The sequence below is a fragment of the Lepisma saccharinum genome, chromosome 29 (assembly GCF_977018435.1).
Source record: "Lepisma saccharinum chromosome 29, izLepSacc3.1, whole genome shotgun sequence".
In the NCBI taxonomy this organism is placed as follows: Eukaryota; Metazoa; Arthropoda; class Insecta; order Zygentoma; family Lepismatidae; genus Lepisma; species Lepisma saccharinum.
Window position 1 is genome coordinate 39,645,065 of NC_139257.1, and position 20,715 is coordinate 39,665,779.

The following is a 20,715-nucleotide window of genomic DNA, read 5'->3' on the forward strand; positions in this document are numbered from 1 at the left end:
CTACGTGAAATAAGGATAAGAATTGTTCGCCAAAATTGTCGAAGAGTGAATTGGGTGATTTATTAATTTGAATTTTGATTCACATCTTATTCCCGTCGCCCAAGGACTTATTGCGTTCGAAAAATTGAACTTTTGACCTGCGCGCATTTACTCCCTTGAATCTACGAACGTAACAATTGCATTTTTGGTCGACGTGGTAATGTAATCGTTCCGCCCATTCGACGTTCCGATTTTACGAACTAAGACTTTGGTTAAATTTTCTTGCATACGAACAAAAGGAATCTACGTGTTCTCCGCAACGTATATCACCTTATGCGGGACGCATGTTCCTTCCCTCCATTACACCTTCATCGGTAGCATTTAAATCGGGAGAATTGGATTAATGTTAATGAATGGCAAAAATAATGCCGTAAGGTAAATCAGGGTAATAATCTAAATGAAGACTTGCACCGCAATTAACATACAATGGAAATAATTGGGAAGTATTTGTTGATTGTCTAATGTGGATTGTTTAATTGGATTTAAGTAATATATGCATATGCATTTTTGTTACGCATGATTGAATGATGCTCGTTAACTGTTGTAAATTAATTGTACACGCAGGACGTGTTTGACGTGTTTGTAAATTTGACGTGCTCTCGCGTCCTTCATGTGAATAGCATTTAGGCTTACGCTGATTGTTCTGTTTTGACTATTTTACGAGCTTTTTGGTGTTCATGAAATACATATAGTAATTGATTAACGTAGTTGTCTTGTTGATGATTCGCAAATACAAATTGACATTTTGCCTTACTTGAAAATGGTAGTAAACAAACGAATGTGTGCATAAAACACAAGACATGAGTCTAAAAGATGATTGAAATCCAGGTTCCATTTTGACAATTGTAGACACGGTAGACAAATAGAGTTAGTGTTATACAAATTTGTAAGGACAGATTAACGCAATGGAGAAAGCACGGTGTGTCATTCGTTGGTGGACCCTTTTGACCTTATACATACGCTTATATATATATATATCTATTTTGCGTGTATATTGTATTACAGGGCTTTGTCTTGTGTTTCTCGCCGGCATTGCTCGTAGACTCTTGCACTGTCGATCGAGAAGGGCGACACAAATTGTAACTTGTAATATATAGTGTGAGGCTTCAAACATCGTCTAAAGTTGCGATTGCCGCGCAGCCGCTTTCCAGTTTAAATATCGCGAGTGATCACAACTAACCTCCCACTATAAACATTACACTTTCTGACATGCCAAGACTTTTCAAGACAACAAAAGACAGTTATTTTTAAAAGACACCATCTCTCTTTCTTATATGCCTAAAGTATCCATTCTTTTATTGCTGAAAAATATATATAATCAACTGAACACAATATCAGTTAAAGCAACTTAAGTGTAAAAGCCAACATAAGCAACATATATACAAAATATATAAGTATGTTGAAATAGCACCAAACTACTTGATTCAAGTCCTCTATAAGTATATAAGTAACACACAACACAAAAGCATTTCCTTGAAAGAATAAGTGTTCATTAGTGACCTTTAGAACACTATATTTTATAATGTAGCAATGACTTCCATGAATTAATTACCATGCCGCTTTCACTATTATCATCCAGATTTAATATTTTTTTATTGGTATTAATTTGTATTAGTAATATTAAATAGTCCATTGCTACTCCCTGCAATAGTAATATCGCTTAGGGAATCACAATTTTAATTCTTTTGTTCATTCCATTAGTTTGTTTCTCACATGATCTCGTAAGTAGGAAACAGAAAGACAAAGTGAACATGAATTAACCACTTTACATCTAAAAAACCAATACCTACTATGTTAACGACCTGGGTTTAATGTTATAACTTTCATCAGCAATGCCACATGAAGTCAAACCTGTAACTTTTGTAGAAACTGGTGACTTTCAATAATAACGCTGAAATTAAACCACACTATCCTATCTCAATTTCACTACATATGTCTCCACCCTTTCAATGGAAACATCATATTTGGATTTTGAAAAAATAAAAACATCTTAAGTATTGAAGCTTTCCTGATGAGAAATAATCAAAATATTTTTTCAGGCTATCAATCACATGAGTTGTGGACAGGATTCGAAGCTTTTGAGAGCTAGGATAGAACATGAGCGTGATGTTAGCTCTCAAAAGCATGGAATCCTTTCCACAACTCACCTGGTCGATAGCCTGAGCGAATCTTTTCTTCAATTAAAACATCGTTCATAAACATTCATGTTATCGCAGACAAAGTGAAACCGTTAAAAATGACAGTACTTACTGGAAAATCTTGCAGATGTATAAGAAGTACAGTGTTGATACGTAAACCATCATTGGAGTACAGTGTTGCTACGTACACCATCATTTGAACAGTTTCGTAATCAAAACATTTACTGTTCAGAAAGCAGGATACTTACAAGAAAACATTCTAATTCAGGTGTCAGATCACAAACTTCACGAAACAACACAGAATGCAAGCGATATTTTACATGGATAACCACAGACAGTCCTGATGTTGTTATATATAGAAATACAATTAAAAAAACAAAGTTCAATATGCCTTCAAGGAGAGTGTATAGCCTAATAAAGTTATTACAACTGTTACCCTGTTACCACTACTAATCAAGTGTTACTCCCCAATTATCTTTGAAACAATAGGTCAGCCGATCTAAGGTCGGAATTTCTCCAGCCTTGTCCCTGAATAAACTGGTCTACTAGGTAGGGCATCCGACTGCCGCATGGGTGATATAGGTAATGGAACCAGTTCAGCTCTAACATAACCACCTTAAGTTAATCATCTTGATTGATCCTAATGACTTACTATTAAATGGGATGATATGTGAAAGATAACAAATAAATTCCTGTAGCCTGTCTGGGACTCAAAGCTAGAACCTCTGGGACAATTTTGCAGGAAAGATAACAAATAAATTCCTGTAGTCTGTCTGGGACTCAAAGCTAGAACCTCTGGGAAAATTTTGCATAAAAGATGACAAATAAATTCCTGGAGTCTGTCTGGGACTCATAGCTAGAACCTCTGGGACAATTTTGCAGGAAAGATAACAAATAAATTCCTGTAGCCTGTTTGGGACTCAAAGCTAGAACATCTGGGACAATTTCGCATAAAAGATAACAAATAAATTCCTGTAGTCTGTCTGGGACTCGTGTCGAATAACATGGCTACCTGGGGGAAACCCTGGGGGGTAAAGGCGGTCAGGGGCGTGATGATGATCACATCACCCCCACTCACGACCGGATCAAGAAAGTGTGGGGCGTTACCCCCACACCCCCTATACGCCTTCATGGCATGGTGCTATGCACAGGGGAACACTTTACCTTTTAACTGTCTGGGACTCAAAGCTAGAACATCTGGGACAATTTTGCAGGAAAGATAACAAATAAATTCCTGTAGCCTGTCTGGGACTCAAAGCTAGAACCTCTGGGACAATTTTGCACGAAAGATAACAAATAAATTCCTGTAGTCTGTCTGGGACTCAAAGCTACAACCTCTGAGACAATTTCGCAGGAAAGATAACATAAATTCCTGTAGTCTGTCTGGAAATCGAAGCTACAACCTCTGGGGCAATTTTGCAGGATTAAAATACAGGGGTAGACAAATCTAAAAATTGGTTAGGCACCAGACACTTTTTCTCAGGAGCCTACAAATACAGGCTAAGAAAGGCATGCATCCAACTAAGAGAAGCTGAGAAGCTATGAAATGTGATCTTACAAAATTTAAGCAGGAGTGGCCTTCCTAAAGAAGGCTCAACTGTTGATAGCATGAATAACTACACTGTACATTCTAACATATGGCCAACACTACCATATTGCTGCAGATTTTAAAATTCCAGTAGCAACAGTGCAAAACCCGGTGTAGTGTAACCCGATCTGGAAAATCTACAACGACTGAGGGTTCGACGTGCTGACCCCATGTCACCCTATTTCCAGTTGAAGATCTCCACACCTCTAGGTAGGATTGTGAGAGGGAGACTGGCAGTCGGGACATAGGCCAAGGCCCTTCAAGGGCTGTAGAGCCACGGGTTATTTGTTGTTATTAAAGAACTCATACTGTACTTGTTATTTAAAAAAAGTAATTGAAATTTTTGTGAATGAACTTGAAATATTAACAAAAAAAATAGAACTAAATTTAAAAATTCAGGTGCCATGGCAACTGGGCACAATGTTTTTCCTACCCCTGTAAAAATATATATACACATTAATTGTCATTACAAAGTAATAAATTCATATTTAAAGCACTTGGTTTTCATGAACAAGGTGAGAATAGAGCATGCAATCAGTAAAGCATAATTCTGAAATACAGAAACAATGAGCAATAAAATTATATCAGTAGAGAATATAAAAAATACCTCTGCATTCTTCATATTCATCTGACCAATCAGCACAGTTAGGTATTCCATTACATCTTAAGTAATGGTCAATGCATGTTAATTTATCTCTGCATCTCCATTGGTATGACTGGCATATCACCTCCCCACCTATAGTCATGCAGTAAAACAGAAGCATCTAAAATGTACAGCATGCACAGTAACAAATGGTTATATGTAATGGAGAGAGGGCAGATTACACTCAATGGTTAGTTAATTACTAGAGCATGCAAAATTTTATGCTACTCAAGCAATATTACAACTATACAAATATGTACCTAGAAGTATATATGTACATAAATACGTGGGTTGGAGATTTAATAATGGCAACACTGCTGTATATAAGCCATGGAATGAAACCGAAGTTTCTTGCTTACAACACATGTTAATTTGATACCTAAGCTACCTCCCAGTAAATGGACTCTTCCCTCCAACATTAGGTGCAAGTGCAGCAAGAGGAATAGAGTTATCGTTTGGATTGGATTGGATTGATTTGTTGTTTTAAGTCCACTTTATGCACAGTAAGGCTAATCGAGACTGGACCTAAAGTTTAAAGTGGGATCCGAACCACTATGTGCCTCCACCGGGAATCGTACCCGGGACCCCTTGATTATAAGGCGACGACGGTACCACTGCACTATCGGGGAGGCCAGTTATCGTTTAGGTTGGCAGCCTGAAGTTGTGTAGTCACTCCAATGTATTGGAAGCAGGAACAGTGGAGTTGGATAAAGATTGAATGTGCTCACAGCAGTACAGCACGGCATTGTCATCAAGGTCTTCATGAGGCATGTGGGGAATCTGCATTGCAAAAGAAGAGGTGTCACTTTCTGCTGAATCCTCCCATCATTTTGCAGGACAATGGTCGAGCACATGTAGCACAAACTGTGGCTCATTAGTTAGCTATATGGGGCTGACAGGTGGTCTACCATCCCCCATACTGCCCAGACTTAAGCCCCTGTGACTGATCCAAGTCCTAAAATGAAGGGTATTCACTTCCAAACTGTTCCAAAGATTCTTCAGGCAATAGACTGCTCCATTCAAACCATCACGTCGACAGGCACTGCTACAGAAATACTACAACTTGCACATCGCTGGTGACTGCATCAAAGAACTGTAAAAGTTTCACAGATGTATCTCTTTTGTATAGTTTGTAAATAAATAGTTGCCACTATTAAATCTCCAACCCACGTACGTCAACTCACAAGGTATTTCTACTTTATTTTCCTTCTTGCCATTTAGCATGAAACCAAGTACTGTATTTGCCCATGTATAAGATGCACATTTTCCCTTTAGAAATAGGTCTGAATGACAGGGTGACAGGGTGTGTCTTATATGCCGATACTTAAGTTACACAATCAGAAAGAAGAAAGTTTCTGAATGGGTCAAACTTTCATGGGATGAAGACAGTGGTTAAATCATTTACAAAGTGTGGTTGGTACAGAGGACAATTTTGTTGTATGAATACTTTGAGTCTGATTTATAAGAAGTTTCATGACTATACATTTGGCTCTGGAAATGAATGTCGGCTTTTGATGAAGATGATTCATATATATTATTTTCTAGTTAGGTTAGGTAAGTTATTTATTGAAAGTAGACCTACTCATTACTTTATATTTGAAGTAATGTAAATTAATTATGATACCAAGTGATAAAGGTTTTACTTCAAAATAATGTACAAAAAAATGGGGTGTATCTTACACGTTGGAGCATCTCATGTGCCAGCAAATATAGTAATTAAAGAGTTGAATCCATAATTTAAAAACAAACTAAAAAAAACCATCATTTTAAAGTTCATTGTCATTTTATTGGTTAAGAGTTACTATTTAATGTCAGCGAGGCCTTTCAAAATATCTAAGAGGTTGTAAAATTTAGTGGATACGTGGCAAAATAGAGGAGAAGTTCTAATTAATAAATATAATGTATGCTTGGCAACCAAATCAACACCAATAAACAATGTTTACTTTTCCCTCTAAAAGCACAAATGGGGTAACTAAGGTTCCTCTGGCCAATGGCCCATCTAAGCAAAGACACTTCAGAATTCACATTTCTGGAAAACCCAAATTAATATTCTAAAAGATTAGATCTGTTTAGAATTTCCCGTGTACTCTAAACAATCTTTGCAAGCAATGCACTCAGTGGTGTCTAAGAATTTTTAACAGAAAAGTACAATTGTTACTTTAGGAAACATTAAAACCAAAACATACTTTCTGCAATTTGAACTATCAGCATTAACAGAAAGCAGTCCTTAAGATACCGATAGTTTCAAACATTAGCAAGAAATCACTAAATTTGGTGTATTAGTAATGTTGATTTGGGACAAAATTTCTGAAGAAAGAGCAAGTTCTTTACAATATGTAATCTAAAATTATTTGTAAAGTAGGTACAATACTTCAAAGATGAAAAAATGTTGTTTTTACATTGCATGTTATATATTTTTCATTGAAGTTTATTTTTTGTTTGGGGTGTAAGGGGTGCTCCTTCCACGTAGTGCACCCAATAGTCAACCTCACTTCCACGTAGTACACCCTGGACTTCAGACTAACGAGGCTCTGGCGACTGGCGTCATAAAGTAAAGAAGAAGTAAAGTATTCCCCTGTGCATAGCACCACGCCATGAAGGCGTATAGGGGGTGTGGGGGTAACGCCCCACACTTTCTTGATCCAGTCGTGAGTGGGGGTGATGTGATCAGCATCACGCCCCTGACCGCCTTTACCCCCCAGGGTTTCCCCCAGGTACCCATGTTATTCGACGCTGGGGGCGACTGGCGTCATGGGCAGTGTAATGCCATGTTTTATTGTTTGTGTTGTCCTGTGTTTTGTCCTTATTTGTGCTGAGTGCTCCTTTACAGCCTCAGCTTTTAACAAAAGTCAGAACATTTTAATATTTTATGATTTTAGTTCTGCAACGTTAGAGTTCTTATGTGTAACGATAAGGGGCTGGACCCTGTATAATGTGAAGGGTGCAAAATAGCCTTAGTGCTGACGCATCCAAAATTTTAAATTCAAATTCAAAAATTCAAATTACTTTTTGTTTTTAACAGCATTTTAGCATATATTATGTGAAGTTTTAGTGTCTCATTCAGATTGTGGCAACACTGAATACACCTGAGACTTTGGTTCTAAAGTCGATTACTCACTTCAAGATTACTGGTGAAATAGCATCTGTGCACATTACTTGTAAGATTGCTTTGCTAGGAAATAATGGACGATGTAAATATCTGCTTACATACATTACGGTAACATATTTTGAAATATGAGTGTAGTAAAACCTGGATTTTACGTTCCCATATTTTGCATATTCCCACATTATACATTCAATCCTGATGGTCCCAACATAGCAAAATGCTGTAAAATTTTCCTCGCATTTACATTTTAAATTTCTTCAACTTGGTCTCCTGAAAAATGTAAAATCAAGGTTTCACTGTAGTGTAAAATCATACAAATTTACAACTGGATAAATTTAATTTTCAAAACGTTCTAATTATGTGATTTAATATGGATGTAAAGCTAATTTAGCAACCCTTGTTCATCATTATATGTTTATTCGAGAAACTATACTAAAACATGCTAATAAAAATGGTTCATGCATAATACATACATCAAAACCAAAATCCAATTAATGCAATTAGTTCTTAAACCAAATGTTTAGTAATGAAAATTAGCCAGCAAACTACCAACTTTATCTATAACATACTAATTTACAATTTTATTAAAATTATTTTCACCATTTAAAAAACGACATGCTTCTCATACCCCTTGCAAAGATTTACCATGCTTAGACATACCCATTTTACTTCGCACTAACGTACTGAAGTAAATACTAAATTGAGGGGAAAATTGGCGCAAGTCATGCTTTGGAATTGTTTTATATATCAAACAAATTTTGCATGCACAGGAAATTTTTAATGTAGAATCTATACTTTGATAGAAGAACTAGGTTAACAACAGAAAAAGAAAAAAAAATATTAAGATATTTTGACAAGCAATTGCACATTCCAATATGAAAACCAAGTTATTGAAAATTTTTAATGTAAAATCTCAAAAACATAGATAAAGCTTAATCTAATTTTCTTTCATTCGTCCTCAAAACGGACAAACTCCAATGTAACTTGTCTAATCAAGGAATTACATAGACAATGAAAACTCAAATCTTATCATTCAGTTGCTTTATATTCACTCTTTGTAAATTTGATTTAAGAGAATGTTCATAGTTGCCAAGAAGAAATATAAAATTCAACTTGAATGTTCTCAAAATACAACATTGCTACTCTTGTTGTATACAAAAAAATTATTGGTGTACTAACTAGTACAGGTGCCACAGTACTACTGTGTTGAAGACACGAAGAGTTGAGAAGCATATGCCTGTGTGTGCATGGCCGGCATGGAGGACAGGTGTGTTGCAATCGTGGACAAAGGATAACTTGTATAATAAATATGGACAATAAATAAGAATTGTAATTGTAATTTTTAGAAAATAAACATTTTCAAATAAAAGCAGTAAAGAACTATGGAAAAACCAGAGTGGTAAATTCATACCCCACTTTGCGAGCTGAAAGTTCTAAAATATGAAGACTTATCTCATTGTGTAAGCCCTCCCTTAGAAAGCAGCTATGTAGTACCCACCTGTACTTTTCCAGTCTCTCCACAGTAGTTGTAGTTTACAGCACAACACTATTTTTCCAGATTTCTACCAAATGTAGCTACCTTAATTTACACATCACTAGTAGATACTTTTCCTACAAGTCACAGTTCCTGTACAAACCTCATGCTTTGGGGTGCTTCATCTATCTTCTAGTGGTCTAATCAATGAATATTTTTAGCTATTTTGTCATTTTATTCGCAATGACAGTCTCAAAGAATCTATTTCGACAATATTATTTCTACCTGTTTTCCCATAAAATTTTAGAGGCTGAAACACAACAAAAAACTCAAAACACTAGAAATAAAATTAGAATAAATTAAAATCATAACACTTAAAAGTAAATAGCCTATGCACATCATTCATGTTCTCTGTCCTGTATTTACGACATTGACTTTCAAAAATTTTCTGTTATTTCCCCATTCTACAATGGCTAGCTTTGGAATTTCCTATCACAAAGGCTTATTTTAATATCATACCACAATCAGCCTCATCCAAGCCATCTGAACAATCCCTTTGTCCATCGCATTGTTGTGAAACAGGAATGCAGGATCCATCACCGCAGTTAAATTCTGAAAGACTGCATACAGCTGGAAGAAAAACATAATGGGTTTTGATATTTCATAAACATTTTGTAACAAACAATATTAATTGTTACAATAAAAGTGTTTATATGCAGGGTGTCCCAAAAGTCCAGTCTCGTAGGGAAAGTCGGAAGTCTTAAAGTGATGAATGTTGAAACTTGATAATACAGAGTGGCACAAAAGTCAGTTTCCTCATACACAAATTCAAGTTTATACACAAAATTCAATTAGCACAAGAAGCGCATACACTATCGTAATACTATTATCAATGTGCTTTTTGGGTAAACTGACTTTTGTCCCATCCTGTATATCTCCTGAGCCTTGCACATTGTACATATGTTGTTTATATGTTCCGCAAACATATAAAAATAGTGCAAAATCGTCTACAATTTCTCAGTTGCGCCAGTGCTGCTATTCGTGTCCATGGTGTGTGCAAACAGTGACCACTTAGTTGACCAAACTCTCCAGAGATGGTAGAACCAAGGAAGGTACAAGCCCAGACACATACACCATCTCGTCGATGACGTTTCATACTTAGCTTGAAGCATCGCAGCAAGTTGTACTCCGGTTGCGATAGACTCGACACAGTTGATTTTCGTAACCGGTACAAGTAGGAGAGGAAGAAACATGTTGCGCGGACGGCAAGTAGTACACTTTAGTTAACGTGGGCCGAATTAAAAAGGACTTCAACGCAAGGAGTATGGAACATCGATAAAAGTATGTTTTCTGGGACTACGACTACTGGACGTGCCTTATGAAGAAATCACGAGACCATTAAGATTGGAACTGAGTTGAAGTGGACACAAGAGTTACGAAAGGGAGATGTAACTTCGAGATTCAATGAAGGACGCAGCTGTACTATACAATTTTGGTACCAAAACGAGGAATTGTAGAGTGGTGAAGCAAACGCAGAGAAAAAACGCCGTATTTTCAGGTATGATTTGTGCCTTTTGACGTGTCTCCCACAAATTTGATTGTCAACGATAAAACTAAACGTGCATATATTTGACAGTGAACGTATACGATGGTTTAAAGTTGCAGTAGATGCAACTAAGCATAATTCCACACAAATTTGCCAATGACACATGACTTGTAATTGTACCTACTTCACTTGCAAACTAAAGTGATACGGAAGTGCTCGACGTGTAGAATTATGGTAATTGTGGTGCTCCACAATTGTGTTTAGTAGATGATTAGGTGGCAAGTTGTAATTTGAATGCAGGTGTGAGTTTGTCTCTTAAGTCTCTCCACGGCACATTTTGACCCCAACCTAAATGGAGACTTCTTAACAACCTTATAGTTCCCTTTAGAGCATCTAAAAAGAACGCTTGCAGTTGTGGCTGCTATTTCAATCTAGACTTGCGCAACGAGTAATAACAATAAGCATAATTGGGTTAATGTTGCTATATCTATTGGGAGTTGTTTTGTAATTTGATTTCACTGGACGAAATTCGTGTCTAATTATGAACCCAAATCGTCAATGTACTTTTAACACAAAATTGTGTTCTATTTAAATTTGTAGTTATTGTTATGATAGAACATGTTAATGGTACAAAGAAATTGCTTTTAAGTGCATACCAATGAATCTTCATTGTGTCAAGAACACAGCCGCCAGTTTTGAAATGTGAGTGTTAACCAATCTTGTAATTGTTGAGAAATTGACTTGTTAATGTGAAACCATTAATTAATGAATAAAACATTGTCATTATTCTTGCCACTTAAATTCGAAGAATTGTTATTAACCTCATTATCGCACCCACCAAAAAGGTACAATCTAGTCAATTTACATAATTGGTGTTGCTAAAGTACAATAGTAGTAGTTGTAGTAGAAAAGTTGTGTTATGCATCGTGCAATGGTGTGCAAACCTTTTAAAATGTGTCTTGCTTTCCAGGATTATTGCCACTTATTCCTACATGGTTATTGATGACGTAATTGCTCATTTGCGATTTCTTACTTAAGTATTAGGCACAAATTTGAAGTTCTTGAAGAACTTTGAGGCGTCATGTAACAACGTGACATTAACCTCCACCAAAGCAATTTGTACCTTCTGCTGTTTACTTGAATTAAGCATCCCGGCCTCTTTATTTTTGATTAGGTTCCCAAACATAACTTGTATCAAACAGAACATTACAAGGTATGGATACAACAATGGAAAGCACTTTGCACCTTGTGTAACATTGTTGGTGCGATAGCGTGGCATGCAGCACAAATGTTTTCCTTGAGATCATCAATTGAACGTGGACATGTGTTGTACACAACAGATTTAAGGTTAGCCCTTAGAAAAAATCTATCAATATTTCCAACTTCCCTAGGAAACCAGACTTTTGGGACATTGCGCAATGACAGTGGTGTACGCAAGGGGGGGTTATGGGGTTTAAACCCCCTCTTGAGCTTGTGAAATATAATGAAATATGCTGTGGAAAAAAATTTAAATGGCCAATTTACCACAGTCAAAGATCTGGGACAATACTATTACTATTACTACATCTACTACTACTACTACTACACTAATAGTAATAATAATAATTTGAATTATTATTTCCATGTAGCATGGAGAAAAGCACAGCATTCCAAGCACACGCATCTTTCAGAGTGATGCCTTGAAAATAAGCACAAGTTCTTGAAAGTGAAATATGAGGGTAACTATGATTTAAAAGAGAAATAAAATGTTTTGTATTTCAGTTGCAACAATGTTCAATACTCTGGCGTACGCAGTTTTTTTGGGGGGGAGGGGCCGGAATAGTAAATGTGGATAACACATGGCTTCGTTTTGGAGGGCAGGATGCATAATAAAATATTTCGTATTTTTGGAGCTTTTCAGTCTATTAAAATTGTATTCAAAGACAAAAATGGTAATCGGGACTCACTTTAAAAGAGGTTTTGTATTTACACATTTTGATTTTTTAAAGTTCTTAACGGATTTTTATTTGAAAATTCTGATTTTCTCAAAATTTTGGTAGGGGCTGTAGCATCATCGGTAGAGGCATGCATATTTCGTTTTTGACAAAAAGAAAATGAAATTGAAATAACACACTGCAATGTTAATTTTTTAAGGTTTCTGAAAGGTGTGAGGTGCATTTTCCTACCCTGTTTTGTCACGAAATGATGCGAAATGAACTGCAAAATGCGAAATATACTCTTAAACACGAAATTTACCATTTATATACCGACGCGACACTTTCTGAAGTCTGAAGTATCCTGTGTGTTATGCAATTCAAGGAAAATTGATTAATTTTGCTGTAAATATTTGAAAAGCAAAAATGGACTCCTCTATACAGGAATAAACTTAATATTCTGGTAATGATTTAATGTGTTATTAGAAGGGATATGTTTATTTTGTGTAATAGTGCGATTATATTCACATTTTTAAAACCAAAATGTAATTTTATATACCGCTTTAACAGCGAAATTTCATTTCATTTACAGCTTTTGAACCCGAAATTGACTCTGTTTTTATACTGAAATTTTGCTTTTTTATTTACCAAAAGTATGTGCCTCTAACCATCGGCCATGCCTCTACGTACGCCAGTGTTCAACGAACATGTCTTTTTTTTGTGTGTGAACAATGAGAATTAACTAAAGAAAGTTCTTGGTTCGTTGTTAGAGGCTAATGTATAGACGAAGGCTAGGCGGACAAGAATACAGTCACCAGTCTGCCTTCCCATTGTGTTATTTACCGCAGCACGTTTCAATGTCTCTCTTTAAAATGTCTCACCTTCTTGACTAGACAATTATTCAAACGACAATAAGCTTACCTATTGGAAAATGTTTTGTTGGTAAGAACAGTGAGACAATCCAGATGTGAATTATCGGGGACATTTATGCGGGGAAGAAGCCGGAAAAAATCCAACCAATTTCGGGAATCGAATCCGGATCTCCCGCGTGATTGTCAGATGCTCTACCGACCAGACCACCGCAGCTTCTTGGATGAGTTCCATACTTTCATTATTTCAATTTATTTTAATATATTTTCTTGTTTTATGAATTTTCTTCGCCCTTGAAATGTCTCACCTCGTTGACCAAACAAAAACAAAAAAATGCTCCCAGGATTTGATAAAAAGTAGTATTATTAGTAGTAATTCAGCTAATTAATTAATTATAAGTATTATTAATTAATTGTGATTATTATTATTTAATTAAAGTATAATAAATGAAAGGTAATGTGAATTTGAAGAAAGTTTTAGAAATAAACCACCCCCCCCTTGACGAAATCCTGTGTACGCTACTGCGCAATGACATGTCCTCCTTGCATAGGATATATCATCATTGTACATATATAAAATATTGTTGTGTAATGAAACCTTGCTGAATTGGCTGTAAGACATGGGATGTCACATTCAAGTAATACATACAAAACAAAAGTCAAAATGAGTGTGACAGATTTGTTTCTATTATTTTTTTTGTTTAGTCCCACCTTTGGCTAGTAACACCAATGAAGATGAGTAACGATTAGATGAAACTTATGACACAAAGAACATGCAAGCTTGTGAATAAGTAAGCATTTCCTTTCAGTAACAAGTACAGTAAAACCTCGTTAATCCGGACTTCGCTTAATCCAGACAGGCAAAAAGGAAAAAAGCAGAATGCAAGGTTTCAAATGTGGCTAGAAGTCAACAAGAGAACTTACCAAAATAAAAGTCAATCAACCACTGATGAAATTATGTTTCCCCACAGACTTTGTAATGTATAGTGTATTTAGATCCATAATTAGTTGTTGTGCGAATTACTCACCGATTTCAATTCAAAACTTATTGTAAAATACAAAAACTTTTTTATTTTCCTGTAGTTTACGGTTATTACAAGCATAAGAAAACAGTTTTTCATTGTGACGTTTCAGGAGAACACACGCTCCCTTCGTCAGACATTTATTTTCATGTTGACTAAAGATACAAATACAACAATGGTTAGCAATTTTTTAAACAAAAAGAATCCGTTATATAATGGATGTTGTCAATGTTACATTGTTGCAATATAGCAACTTAACAGTGAAAAGAAGCAGTCTGTTTTATTTTTATTTCAGATAATAAAATTAGATCACATTATTTCTTATTTAAAATTATGAATCCCAAATATCATCAGGTAATTCAAAGTCATCATTGTTTTCATACATAAAGTCTTCTGATGTTTTCTGTTACATTAAATTTTAAAGATGGTGGCTTACTCCATTTGTGAAAAAGAAAACTCCATACTGGATCTGTTACCATTTTCATTATTTAATTTATTCCATTGTTCTTCTGCAATGAACGAAGCTTCCCAGACATTCAACTCTATGTTTCCCATCAATCAATGCAAGCAATGCGTACATACAAGAAAAACTTTTTTACTTATGTTTCGTGAGTATCTGGTTTTCCAATGAATGATGTTTCGAGAACAACTGTTCCCTTCTTCAGGTTCTTAAGTTCCATAGGCTATCCAAAATACACCATAGCCATGTCAATTCTTTTCTCCCAAAATTCCAGGAACAACGATATAGGTTTGGTTATTAATATAGGAAAAATTGGAATCCATACTAAGACCGTTTAAAACTTCCAAGGCCTTCATTGTTGTTAAAAACACTGTATAAAACCATCTCAGGCTAAAGAACCCTTCCTACTTAAAAAGATAAAATTATAAAATGCGACCTCCTATTTTACTCCCTCATACTGATGGGTTGGGAAACCTGATTTCTCAGGAGTTGGGAAACCTGATTTTTCATGCGTTGGGAAACCTGATTTCTCAGGCGTTGGGAAACCTGATTTCTCAGGCATTGGGAAACCTGATTTCTCAGGCATTGGGAAACCTGATTTCTCAGGCGTTGGGAAGCCTGATTTCTCAGGCGTTGGGAAGCCTGATTTCTCAGGTGTTGGGAAGCCTGATTTCTCAGGCATTGGGAAACCTGATTTCTCAGCAGTTGGGAAACCTGATTTCTCAGCAGTTGGGAAACCTGATTTCTCAGCAGTTTGGAAACCTGTTTTCTGAGGAGTTTGGAAACCTGTTTTCTCAGGAGTTGGGAAACCTGTTTTCTCAAGAGTTGGGAACCTGTTTTCTCAAGAGTTGGGAAACTGTTTTCTCAGGAGTTGGGAAACTGTTTTCTCAGGAGTTGGGAAACTGTTTTCTCAGGAGTTGGGAAACTGTTTTCTCAGGAGTTAGGAAACCTGTTTTCTCAGGAGTTGGGAAACCTGTTTTCTCAAGAGCTGGGAAACCTGTTTTCTCAAGAGCTGGCAAACCTGTTTTCTCAAGAGCTGGGAAACCTGTTTTCTCAAGAGCTGGGAAACCTATTTTCTCAGGAGTTGGGAAAACTGTTTTCTCAGGTGCCTCCTTAATGAATGCCATACCTATATTAATAACCAAACCTATATCCTTGTTCCTGGAATTTTGGGAGGAAAGAATTGACGTGGCTATGGTGTATTTTGGATAGCCTATGTAAAAGAACCTGAAGAAGGGAACAGTTGTTCTCGAAACATAGTTCATTGGAAAACCAGATACTCACAAAACGTAAGTAAAAAATAAAGTTTTTGTATTTTAGAATACATTTTGAATAGTGTATTTAGGCCTAAGTCCTTTAAATACACCATAATACGCATGTTTCGTAGCTATAAACTAAGTTTTAATGCACTTTCAACTGTTCTTTTAGGTTATTTCAGTTAATCCAGACTCTTGCTAAACTGGTGAACTTATCCCCCTCCCCCATTAGTTCAGATTAACGAGGTTTTACTGTATATCTGACCTACACTTCTATTGAGTCCTGATGAAGATTTACATATGAGTATGGAAATGTATAAATGCAAAAATGTAATACAATATGTAAATTCGTTTATTTTTACACCAGTCAAGGTCAATTTTTTTTTACAGCTTATTGTGCTCCATTATCAAATTGCTTTCTGGAGTTTATCATCCTAGAGCTGGTTCTTGATGTTAATATATATTAGGTCATTGTACATGAAATGATGATTTCTGGATGACGAACTGCGAGCATTAGTGGAGTCTGACCCTAGCCAAACTGTAAGGGACATGGCAGTGACACTGGGTGAACACAAATCCATAGATTAGGTGCATTTGCAATTAACTCAGCATAAGCTCACTAAACAACACATGACGTGTCACCCGTAAGTGTGCCTTTCTCTGCTCTCCCAGAAACGAAACCTTCCATTTTTACACATAGTAACATGTGACGAGAAATGGATATTACACAATAATTATCACTGCTCTGCGCAATGGCTAGAAACCCTGAAGCCCTAAACAAATCCCACAGTCAACCCTTGATTTAAGAAAGACAACGGTGACTTGGTGTGCTGCTAGTATTATTCACTATTCGTTATTGAAAACTGTTGAAAAAATGAATGCTGAGAAGTACTGTGCTAAACTGGATGAAATACATAAAAAATTATGAGTTAAGCAGCCTAGAATTGTCAACAGAAATGAAGTTTTAGTGCTTCACAACAACGCAAGACTCCAGGTGGAAAGAACAACATTGCAAAAAGTACAAAGCTTACACTATGCGACTCTTCCGCTTCCACCATACTAATCAGTTCTCTCGCTAACCATCACGTCTTTAAGCATTTAGACCAGTGGTTCTCAAACTGTGGTACACATACGCCAGGGGGTACATAAAGGACTTGAAGAGAGTACGCGATAAGCTCGGAAGAGAAATGTCGAGAATAACCACACATTTTTGCTGCAGGTGTGTAGAGCATTCATGGATGGTTTCAGACTTCACAGCTTTAACACTCATAACAGGAAAATACGGCCAATTTAGCAATGTCCCATGCAGGTGCATAGTACGGGCAATATCACTTGAATGTTTGGAGTTACAATGCTGGGCCATGCACGTGAGAATGTTCCTGGGAGTTCTCTTGGTATGCCTCTGCATTGTGCTGCACCCTGGTGGTGAAATTTCGAACAATCTTCTCATTGAATGGAAAGCACATTCATTTCATTGATTGCAGTAACTAGGTCTACATTTTTAGTGATTTATCATCACACACACATACGCACACTTGACCATGGGCGCTCATATGGGAGCAGGGGGGACTCAAGTTCCCCTTCCTGGATATCGAAAGAAATGGAACACTTATTTATTTACTTGTAATGAGTTATTTACTTGCACACCGCCTGTGTTTCATACTAAGGGTAGATATGTTTAGTATTAGAAGTTCGGACTTTTTCATTATATGAAAAACAAAGACTATGTTGAACATCTCTAGCACACGCAAGAATACACAGATTCTAATTGTTTTCACTTTTATCACCTAGGCAAAGAAATTGCCTTTATTTTGATGTATAACACATGTATAGTAAGACCAAAAAATTATTTGTTACAGATTGTTGAAAATCACATAAAATGCCTGGGTTACGGAGTTATTGCCAATTTAAATACCCTGGGATTCAATGTGTTAATAAAAGGTATTTTTCCATAGAGTTCCTGTTGTTTGAAGTTTCACTTCCAAATCCTACATTTCATGTGCAACAACCTGATAGTTGATCTAAATTACACTAATTTCTTTTTCAAACAGAAAAAATGGGAGGTAAGTAGTCAATATAAATTACAATTTCATTTACGTTTTTTGCGAGTATAATACATTTTCTTCAATTACTACGTTTCGAGAGATAACTTCTCTCTTCTTCAGGTTTCAGTGTTTTATAAGCATAGAAGCTATATAAGTCATAGCTTCGTCAAAATATTTCTTCCATAGTCGTCAGGATTAAGGGTTAGGTGAAATGCGAGCAGGGAAAAAGTATAGGAAGATCGATTACGCATTGAAAACTTACGTGCTTCAAAGCCATCGTTTACCAAAGTTAAAACCTATAATACAAACTTATTTGTCCTCCTGTATGAATTTTTAAGAACTTAAAATACCTTTTAAACAGTAAATATGAATGGTAAAGGTAGTGAACCTCTGTAGTGTTAAGCCTTGCATTTATTCAAAATTCAAGTGATAAATATACCCTTGCAGTCATTAATATACAAAGATAAAACAATAATTTAAAGTAAAAAAATGAATAAAGAAAACAAATAAAATAAAATACATACTGCATCCTCTCTCATCCTCCCCTGACACACACTCTTGAACATTATTACATCTTTGGTTAATGCTTAGGCACAAACCATCGTTACATCTGAATTGGTCTGCTCTGCAGGCTGGTCGTTCTAATAATTAAAATATATATATTTAAAACAAAGAAAGAAATTGTTTGAAAATTTTAAATAACTATTTCTTCTTGCAAAAATATAAGTAATGTAATATGGAATGTAAACAAGATATACAGGGTGTCCGAATTGAAATGCCCTAATTTCAAATGTTTATATATTAAACATAATATACAGGCAAGAACAGTATGGTAGGTGGTATATGGTAGCTTAGCTGTGGAAATTTTAAATAGGTAATGAATTGTAAGGATTCGTTTATTTTGTATTGTTCCAGGGGGTGAAAATGACAACCAATGCTGAAAAAGTGCAAATGTGTGATGGTAAGCAGAATTCGGATCCATTATTGCAGTTCAACGACGGTTTCGTGCAGAGTATCACAGAGACCCTCCCGATGCCAAGAGAATCAAGGCGTGGAAAGCAGCGTTTCTAGAGATTTGATCTGTTGCTAAGAGGCATGGTGGTGGCCGATCACGGACATCAGAGGAAAACGTTCAGCGTATTGCAGATGCATTTGCACGACGTCCCAAGAAATCTGTTCGTATGGCGTCACGTGAGATTGCTCTCCCAAAATCCACAGTCCACGATGTGCTTCACGAGCATCTTAAGCTTTATGCATCCCTATTCTGTGTACCACCACACAGTTTGCACTCTTTCAGCATTGGTTGTCATTTTCACTACCTGAAACAATACAAAATAAATGAATCCTTAAATTCATTACCTATTTAAAATTTCCACAGCTAAGCTACCATATACCACCTATAACACTATTCTTGCCTGTATATTATGTTTAATATAAGTATTTAAAATTAGGGCATTTCATTTCGGACACCCTGTATATCCAAACAATTTAAAATATAGGTAAATCAAATAAACTGTACAAATAAATCAGCAAAACACCGATTAAAAAGAACAAAATAGGAAAATTAACAGGACATCCACACAAACTGCAACTAGGACTTCTCTCCACTTCCATTTTTCCTTTGTTTTAACATTTTTGTTTAAGCTTTTAACATTTTCAGCCCTGGTAAATAGTAACACCATTAAGCCTTTTGTCCACATCAGAAAAAACAAACAATAATTGCTTGGATAGATAAAATTTACCAAAGTAAACATTGGAGAAAGTATAAATCCTACAGTTTACCCCATTTTCCATACAGCCAACTTAATAATGATTAAACTCACCACAATTCTCTTCGTCGCTACCATCAGAACAATCATACGCTCGGTTGCACTTCAGAGCTGCATTTATGCACTGCCTGTCGCGGCATTGGAATTCGTTAGCGGCGCATGTGGTAGCTGCAAAATTTAATTATGAAATTAGGTTCTGTTCAATTTTTAAAAAGTTCAGATTCTTTTGCAAAATGAGAACATTAATTAAATACATTAAAAAGGTTGATACCTCGGGTTGGGAATTTTACAACTATTTTGACATAAACAATAACAACATGTAACTTACTTCAGTCTTTGTAGTAGTACATAAGTTACCTTACCTTGTAACCAAATTTAACCTGAAATATTGTCCTGCTACTAGCAATTAAAATTATCCAATATGACATCTGGTGGGATTTTCCGGAACTACTCTATAGGATACTATGTTGTGTTGAAGTCGTTCAAAGCATGGGAAATGTTCGAAAGAGTAACGTTTTGTCGTTTACTGTTCAGTTTTTTGCAATCGTTTTGAGAATCAAGACAAGTGAAAAGTTTACATGTTTCCAGCCTGTGAAATCAACAAAATAAAATTTGTAAATAAATCACGGTCAAACGAATTGATTGACAGAAGATTGGCATGGAGGATTACATGAATTCGCGAAGAATGCGCGAGTCTGTTCATTTTATTTTCCGAAAGACGATTCTATTACCATGAAACTAAAGTTCTAATTGTACTTTATGAACATTTTTTTTTTTTCCAAAAAGCTATGAAGCATCTTGCCTAATGCATCCAGATAAACAATGTATAATGTATGAAATTTGGAAC

General features: G+C 35.9%; 1 protein-coding gene across 19 annotated transcripts in view; it reads right to left on the reverse strand.

The window, feature by feature from the left end:
• The window catches only part of trol (terribly reduced optic lobes), a 1,072,318-nt gene that overhangs the window by 295,531 nt on the left and 756,072 nt on the right, over positions 1 to 20,715 (reverse strand). For 18 of the 19 annotated variants that reach the window (XM_083114888.1, XM_083114893.1, XM_083114886.1 and 15 more), the window contains 3 exons: positions 19,923 to 20,036; positions 18,624 to 18,740; positions 9,508 to 9,618 (listed from right to left, as the gene is read on the reverse strand). In XM_083114888.1, the coding sequence (XP_082971014.1) occupies positions 9,508 to 9,618; positions 18,624 to 18,740; positions 19,923 to 20,036 (342 nt within the window). Of the gene's footprint in view, positions 1 to 4,372; positions 4,502 to 9,507; positions 9,619 to 18,623; positions 18,741 to 19,922; positions 20,037 to 20,715 lie in introns of all 19 variants that reach the window. The other variant, XM_083114895.1, reaches the window with a different exon arrangement.